At 45.1% G+C, this 9,085-nt stretch overlaps 1 protein-coding gene across 1 annotated transcript; it reads right to left on the bottom strand.

Moving 5' to 3' along the window:
• Positions 1 to 4,827: 4,827 nt before the first annotated feature.
• LOC144121404 (uncharacterized) lies at positions 4,828 to 6,860 on the bottom strand. Its single transcript, XM_077654598.1, has 3 exons — positions 6,804 to 6,860; positions 5,506 to 6,016; positions 4,828 to 4,954 (listed from the first exon to the last, which is right to left on the bottom strand). Coding segments are annotated over exons 1-3 (516 nt in total). The 5' UTR covers positions 6,807 to 6,860; the 3' UTR covers positions 4,828 to 4,952.
• Positions 6,861 to 9,085: the final 2,225 nt, after the last annotated feature.

Raw genomic sequence — 9,085 nt, 5'->3', positions numbered from 1 at the left:
AATTAAAGAGACATATGTGTGGTCATATTTCTTCAGGGTTTTGTCCAGGGTCTAGGAATCGTCATCCATTATGGAATACGTCACATACAAGGCAAAGTTTGAAGACTAGGGTATGCCACTGAATGTTTCTCCAGCTAAATTCATTTCAAGTCAACGTCCCACTGTCGTTTCTTAAGATATCATTATGCCAAGAGTAGATTTCAAACTATTTATCTTAGAAAGTGGCACCTAGAGGTGTAGAGATTTATCAAACCGCATAAGAGAAAGCACGGATCACCGCGCTCGACCTGCTGGGCAACACTCCCATGTCTAGAGAATTAATAATGCAAAGCACAAAGCTGGCTGTGCATGTTCCTTTTTCTGTTTAGTATATTGTGGAAAGCGCCCTGAATGCCCAATTGATTAAAGGCACGGAGAACGTGTTTAAAAGGCCATGAATTAAGGTTTACCGCTGTAAAAGTGGAAATCTCTGCAGTGGGGAGAGGACTGTCACGCCATAGAAGCGAAAATACATGCATTGGAACCAGTTACGAACGGGAACTAGATAAAACGTCATTGAGGGAGCTGACCTCGATTTTCTATTCATTCTACCAGTGATGTAAGCTGCTACCGTACTCGACCAGTTTTTCTATTTTTTTTAAAACGAGTAAGAAAAATGCAGCACCGCTTGAGTCATGTGGTCTAGCTGGACTAGCCGTGATCTATGAATGCTAAGTACAGAATGACCAATTCTACATATATGGGCATTATCCCCCTAAAGCTATCGCGTCATATCCTAAGGCGGAGCTTTTGTGTCCCTTCTAACTAAAAAATGAACACATGCTTTCGTTCATGAACTCGTAAGAACTACCTTCAACCCCTATCACTTTTTCCATACTTCTTAAGGAGAATTCAAAAGGAATAGCTTTGACAGTATTTTAGCAAAATCGAGCCTGTCACAACAACATGGGCAAATTTTTCTGCAAAAAACTTAGGAAACAGTAATGAGAGCACGTGATTCTTTATTATCGATGCGATCGCATATATGAAATATAGTCATGTAGTTTCCGGTTTCCCACTAACAAAACTCTCTGATTGATCGAGAGTGGTCACGTGACTGTGACATAATTGCAACGAATCTACCGTGGCAGTTGGGAACCTGGCCACCAGATTGTCAGCAACCAGCCCACCGTGGCAGGCGTTCGCCTAAAGTTCAGAAGTTCACCACCCAATATTAAAAAAAACCTCAAAAAGTTGGAAGTAGGTCCACCATGGAAAACCGTTTAAGGTGGATTAGTAGTGATCAATTTGTGGGTTAAGGTGGACCAGTTAGGGATGGTTATAATCTCATATGAAAATTGAATAGTAGGTACTCGTACATTCTTGAAGGCCATGGCTAATGCATACCATATCAGGGCAAAGGAACTGGTTCCATCGAGAGTTTTGGCGGAAAAAATACAAGAACACCAGACACCATAGCAGGGAACCTAAATGCTATAAGATTTCTTTTTTAAGGATGTGGTTATTAAGGACGAGAATTAAATGCCTCCGCGGAAAAGATGTGTAAGCGCTTGTCTGGGGAGCCCAAAGACTTCGGAACGGATTCAGCCCGTGGCGGTTGTATTTCCATGGAGGCGAGATACAGACGATCTGGTATGCTCTACAATGTCGCAATGCTTTCGAGAACACCAGGCTGTAGACGTTTATGTGGAGACCTCCATTTCTACATGTACACTCGCCCATTCGCACATGCTGCAGAAAGTTACCGATTGCACCACTGCACATAACCACCACCTCCGAACAATCCCCGCCAAGAGAATACGCCTACTGGCGCCAACTCCAGACTAACATTTCCCTTTACCTTGCGCTTAGGACACCTTTTTTCCTGCCGTCACCCCACAAATTTTTCTCTTTCTTTTGACGTCCCGCCCTCTACTGATTCACATGGGAACACCGCATTCTCACTTAGTAGCCCCCGTATTTCACGCCTTCCGCCAAAGTGGAAGCCATTCCACCTAACGCGATCCTGGACGTCTAAGGGTCCCTGGTCGCTCGGCTTATCCAGATAGTTAAAGCAGATGAGACCCTGGTCTAAGGGCTCTACTCTCCGGAGGCCTTCGTCAACTTTAGCTTGTAATAGACGTTTTTTCTCTCGATCAATGTCTATGCTTTGTGATGGGGCCTTGAACCCCCACACAATATAAAATATAGTGTTATAAATCTACTCTAGACTGCGGGAAACGGTGTTGGGATTACGTTTTCTCGGTAATGACGCGTTACACGCCGGTTTGAAGAGGGATGCACTAACTGAACTGTTATTTAAGCATGCCTTTCTCGCAGCACGAGCTTTCACATCTGTTGCCTAGGCAATAGGAACAAATTCGAGATTGCAAAGACCATTGTATATATCTGGAAATTTCCCGGTCGGTAGCTACTGTGAGAAAGGGCGTCTTTCAGGTCACAGGACTTGCGGACCGCAGCTGCAACCGGCGAACACGTAACGAACCACGTCAGAAATTAAGCAGCAGTGATGCTGGCAGAAATTACACAATGTAGATGCCGTAAGCACTAACCTTTACTGCAGGAACAGTTCACGCATTGGACTGAGTGGAGATTTACAAAATATGTTCTTGGTAGAGATGCGCCAGCTAGAAAGTGCCAAAAATTTAAAGTTTGCTGAGGAGCTGCCGATTTTAAAAAAAAGGCGTTGTGCTAAATTTGACATGACACACAGAGATAAGCATAAGAACTCCTCGAGAATGTTCCTCGAGCGCTTGTTGCGTCAAAAGTTGAGAGTGGCTCTAAAAACGGAATATACAGGAAGTCTGCAGACACTCCTGCTGTTCTTATTGAAAATCAGATGTCATGTCTATTATTAAGACCAGCCTAGGTCGCTCGGAACACTTATTGTGCTGAGCAGTTCCTAGCGCCATAGCATCAACAATAAAAAAAATGTAGCTCGTTGTATAAAATGAGCCCTGACGGAAAAAAACAGTACCATACAACAAATGGCCAAAGCCTCAAGTTCTGATGCCTAAGCCAAGTTTCGGGCGGTGGATGGCAATGCTGCAAACTCCTCAGGAGTTCTTGATCTAGAAGTATGAAATTATTATGAATATTTTTGGTTTACGGTTTATGGGGGTTTAACGTCCCAAAGAGACTCAGGCTATGAGGGAGGCCGAAGTGAACTGCTCCGCAAATTTTGAAATTTCGACCACCTGGGGTTCTTTAACGTGGACTCATATTACACATTACGCGGGCTGCTAGAATTTTGCGTCCACCGTAATTCGACCACCGCGGCCGGAATCGACCCCGCGTCTCTCGCGCTAGCAGCCGAGCGCCGTAACGACTCACCTACCGGAGCGTCATAGCTGATTACCATACTTAGTAAGACCGATACTTAGCCGCTTACATACTTAGACCGATACTTGGCAGCATTCTGACGTATACAGGATGAAGTAAGCGGTGGCGGTATTTGCGTGTCCGAGAAAACGCAACCATGTAAAGAAGGCCCCTTTACATACCAAACTCAGTCATCATATCCCACTGAGATCACAATGAACATTGAAAATCTATTTCGCAACTATTTTCCGAAATTCCTTTTAGCTTTTTCAAATGCATACGCAGTAGAGGTTCAACTAGCCGACGTTTTCATCATCATCATCATAATGATAATGATAATGATTGGTTTTTGGTGGGAAAGGAAATGGCGCAGTATCTGTCTCATATATCGTTAGACACCTGAACCGCGCCGTAAGGGAAGGGTAAAGGAGGGAGTTAAAGGAGAAAGGAAGAGAGAGGTGCCGTAGTGGAGGGCTCCGGAATAATTTCGACCACCTGGGCATCTTTAACGTGCACTGACATCGCACAGCACACGGGCGCCTTAGCGTTTTTCCTCCATAAAAACGCAGCCGCCGCGGTCGGGTTCGAACCCGGGAACTCCGGATCAGTGCATAATCTCCATAAGATATTTGGTCGCATGTACAGCGTTCTGTATCTGCGCGCTGCTAATGAGCGTAGCCGTAGTAGAGGATTCTGGATTAATTTCGACAGCCTGGTACTTTTTACGTGCACTTTAATCTGAAAGGACGCCTCCTATAGTCGGACAAAAATAAAAAAGCTGAATTTGGCAACACTGGGACAAGGTCCGCTCCGTCCTGTGGTACTGCACTAGCCTATGACAAATCAAATGGTGCCAGCTTTTTAATGGTCGACTTAATATTCAACAAGTGTGACATGAACGTTCTTGAGCTTGAAATTTTCTCTTCTCAGTATCTTCTTGTATAGGTAAGAAAAAATTTAACAAACGACTACTTTTTTCCGTGGGGGCATTCTGTGCGCTGGTCTTGAATATGGGTAGAGCTTCACTTCTGGCTAAGGTTGTATCCGACTACAGCATCATGTTTGCGTGAAACGAAATAAGGCTTCTGGACCACGTTATCATCCGCTAGAAAGGCACTGTAAAGTTTTTTCGATAGCAATATATGTTCAAGCCTGGAGGGAATAAATAACACACAGCTACACTGTTCCAAAAATTGGTCCTGATTAGCCAGTAATGTTCATAATTGTGCTGCATGAGGTGAGTGTCGCCTACTATGTAAAGAGACCAGCAAAAACTAACTTATTTTCAGCAAAAACGGGTTTCTCATTTCATATAATTGCATAACTGAAAATATATAGCAGTGACTTTACAGTCATTTGTGCTACACACAGGGAATTTTTTTATATCCAACAAAGTAAAATGTGGATACACATGACTAGTCTTGCCTTTAGTTTCCTTTAATGAACCTGTATTTTCCGAAATAACCTTAGTTGACTAATGGGCAGAAATGACCAAAAGCGCATAAATAGCAGAATACACCTTTTTATTTCTGTGCACTATGGATGCCATCGTGACAACAGGAAAAACGTCAGGAACTTGTCATTTTGACTTAGATGACGGCAGTCATGATCTTGAGAGGTAGAGTGGCAATTTCTGAAATAGATGCAAAAACATATAACAAGCACACCAATGAAAAATCTCGATAGAAATGACAACCAAGTGCTACCTTTACGCTTATTGATTGCTTGAAATTAGCACGTCGAAGCACCAAAATATTTTTTACTTGAAATGAAGAATCTGCCCAAAATATTTGCCGACAGTTACCATGCATGCGTAAAGCAACCTTTTTTGACAGAAATGTGATTGGTGTTATCGGCTATGCCTCGGCTATCGCAGCAAGGAAGAAGGGAATTATAGATTTCTCCGTTTTGACGCGCCCTTTTGCGCACCGCTTGTCACAGGGAGTCCCGCTAATCCGAGGAGCGGCTGTCAGTGCACACGCGGTAGTTTATGCAGCTGCTCATAAAAGGCGACACGTATCCCGAAATTCAGCCTCATCCATCTCGGTGGCGCACCGCCTATCAGCTTTCCTCCTTGCGATCTACGCGTTCATTCTGCTACGCCGATGACGCAGACTCCAACGCGCAGAACCGGTAAGTCCGCAACAAAGTTCTGTATCACTAAAAGCTGACTACGGTACTTACACTTCTTGCGGAGGAGAGCACCGTAGTGGAATGGAGTGCCGAGACCGTAGCCGTAGTTCAGGCCGTAGCCAAGGAGACCATGGCCGAAACCGTAGTGGCCAACACCGTAGCCGAGGGTGCCAACACCGTAGCCGTAGACTGGGGCGGCATGGTAGGCAGCGAGGGCTGGGACAGCGTGGGCAACGGTGGCCACAGCTGGGGCATGGTGGACGGTGGTGGTAGCAACAGCTGGGGCAGCATGAACAGCAGCGATAGCTGGAGCGGCGGCGTAAGTGGCGACTGGAGCGGCGTGGATGGCAGCGACAGCTGGAGCAGCGGCGTAGGTGGCCACAGCTGGGGCGGCGTGGGCAACGGTGGCAACAGCCGGGGCGGCGTGGACAGTAGCGACAGCTGGAGCGGTGGCGTAGGTGGCCACAGCGGGGGCGGCAGCCAGGCCAACTCCGTAGCCGGCAGTGCCAACGAAGCCAGCGAAGGCGCTGGTGGCAAGAGCCAGGACGATGCAGGCGCGGATCTGGAAATTATGGCAGGTAGTATAAGTGTTATTTATTTAGGCTTGGAATCCATGTTTATCACTTTGCAGATAATAGCACTATATCAACGCAACATTTACTTTACAGGTATTATTTTTGCTCCATACAAGCTCCCAAATCATATAGCTTTTTTTCTCTCACTATCCTTCCGCATGTTATTGTCACCAGAATTAGAGGCCTTTATCTCTGAGTCTCGCTAATTAAGGACGAGCATCGTCAGGAAACTGCAGCGAACTTAATGGCGAACTTGAAAGTGCAGTTAACCACAATATTCGAAACAATTTCGCTCAGACTGTGCCAAAAATAAAAAAACATTCACCGTGAACAGAGCTGAAACCACTGACGCCAAGGAGTAGTTTCATTTCTCAACTGCTTATACTGGTCCATTGGCGCAGTTTCTGAATATTTATTGAACTTGCGATCCAGCGGCTTCCGGGGTGCGTGCTCAAACTGGTAGCCTTAGGCACGGTGTTTTCGATGTCGCAAGCTTCATCATCTGCCATCCGCTCATTCGGCGCCGCGAATTTTTGCTAAAGAGCGGGCTAGTGTTATTACCTTTCACAGGTCGAAATAAACTTTATGAATTCGACGAGAAACGTTCAACATGCAGGCCAGTAGGGAAACGAAAACCTTTGGAGCTTAAACTACCTGTAACGACCGGCGTTGGAAAAAGCATGGGGAAAAAATCTCTCGAGTTCACAATACTGCTAGTCATTTTGGGTAGCAATTTAAAAAGGCGAAATCAAAGCAAGAGCCGGAAAAGCTTACCATGTTGACGCTCTAGGTGCTGTTGTTTCTACTGCTGGTTTCTGTGGAGTTTCGGGCGGCTTTTATACTAAGTCACCTTCGACCGGATCCAAGCCTCCGACGTTGGCTGTCGGTGAGAAGGTGTTCCGTAACGATAAGAAAGGCAGCAAAGAAAGGTAGCAGAGCGCAGTGCAGAAGAATAGAGAATACGCGTTGAGAAGGTTAATGAAGCTCCACCCAGTCAACATGCAAGGTGAGTTTCTTTTATTTTTTGCACGGTCTTGCGGTGCTTGCGGGCATTTGGACGATGTCAGAAGGTGTTTCAGTGGAAGATATCAAGAAGAAATGTGTCCCTGGGCAACAGATTCTCACTGAGAATTTTTATCATGTAGGTTTCTGAGGAGAGGCCTTGGAAGCAAGTCGAGCATATTCACTCGGAGTAGGAGAAGCCAATAAGTTCCTTTATCTGTTTTCAGTTCTTATATGACTTAACCCTAAGATATCAACGAAGTAGAAAGTCGTAATAACTGCAGCCTTGAGTGCACCAACCTGCACTGCTGCCATCACCTGAAAGCAGCTTCTGTACTACAAATTTTTTTTAATTATTTATTTCCTCAAAGGTCTCGGTTGAGACATTACATGAGGGAGTGGACGGTTTCTGGCAAACAATGGTAAAAAATGTTAAGATGAAAGGTTGGCGACGCTCCGCTTGAATTCTAGTGGGTTGATGATAACGGCAACTTCGGTGGGCAGGTCATTCCAGTCTCGTGCAGTAAGCTGAAAAAATGACTGCTGAAATGTCACAGTATGGGCTTGTAAGGGGATACACTGCGTTACTGTGGCTGAACCGGGTGATGCGGTGGGCTCTTTTTATGTAGGGGTTATCAAGAGGCAAAGAATGGAAAAATTTATGAAAAAGGTTAAGACGTGCTATCTTACGGCGCGAGGCTAGGGGGGGCAAGTTGATTCCAGCTTTTAGTGCTGAGATGCTTGAGTGGTAGGAATAATTTGATAGAATGAATCGTGTTGCGCGGTTCTGAACCAATTCGAGGGCGTTAGTAAGATTAACGTGGTGCGGATCAAAAATAGCGTTAGCATACTCAAGCTTGGGACGCACAAAGGTTTGAAAAGCAAGTTGTTTAATAGGGGGAGGAGCGAGTGAAAGGCTACGGCGTAAATAACCTAGAGCACAATTAGCAGAATTTATTATGTGATTAATATGACAGGTCCAAGTTAGGTCACGCGAGATATTTAATATGTGACCTTAATAAAACAGGATCCACAATTTATTGCTGTCAATTCCAAAATTGCGGTAAGAACATGACAGATTAGTAAAGTAAACTGCCTTGCGAGCTTAACTAATATATTTTTGCACCCTGACGGCCCATTAAAAGCGTTACTGCGGTGCTAGGGTTGTTCCTTAGTGGTTTCTCATTTTCGAATCACGCTGTTGGCATTTATTTCCTTTCTGATTTAAGGAACAATGTACACCTTATGGATGCTTCCGTCGCGCACGCAGTCGCTTATTATTGACTGATCTCATTTTCTTTGCCTCTTCACTCAACCAAGGCACTTACCGCTCAGTTCCTTTGCTCGTGCTAGCAATATTTTAACGGCAACGTGTTTCTAAAACATGTCGTACAAGCCTCGTTTTTTTTTTCATTGCCAACATCATGTTACCATAGAGACATCAGAATTCAGAGCCACCTTAAGCCGGTGACTTCTTAATCTCATCAACAGCATTTGTCGTGTTGAGGCTGTTTGCAATGCCTGACTTAGCGCTTATCGCTTTCAGCTCGAATTTCTGAGGTCAAGTGTGGCTGAGCAACTAGGATATGGTACTTCACTGCTCTGACCGAGGTCTTACAGAGGGCAATTCGCTTATTAATGAATCTCAGAACTTGGTGGTATTTTAAAACATAATGACAAGGGCTACCAGGGCGCTCACGATCCGCCTTTGTGAAAGATCTTGGTTGTTGAAAGACTTTGCGAAAGACATTAGAGGTGTCCCTTACCAAAGTATACTTTAGTGCAATATATTTCGCTCTGTACCCGCCTTCATGCTGTAGCATTTATGTATTTGCTGCCAAGCGTGTGGCATGTCTCTTGCCTGGTTTTCCAAAGAGTCTACAGCGCTCACGCGAGAGCTACGTTTGGACTGCTTTATGGGCTCATAGATAAAGAGAGATTTAGCATGCAGTGTACATGACAGCATACACACATTCCGGGTTACCGTACGTCAATTGCGCACGCACTGACTACTCATGTCACCACCTCTGCCACTGTTCATGAGCTAGAGGCGC

This window comes from Amblyomma americanum, chromosome 2 (assembly GCF_052857255.1).
Source record: "Amblyomma americanum isolate KBUSLIRL-KWMA chromosome 2, ASM5285725v1, whole genome shotgun sequence".
Lineage (NCBI taxonomy): Eukaryota > Metazoa > Arthropoda > Arachnida > Ixodida > Ixodidae > Amblyomma > Amblyomma americanum.
This window is presented reverse-complemented; position numbering and strand designations above follow the sequence as displayed.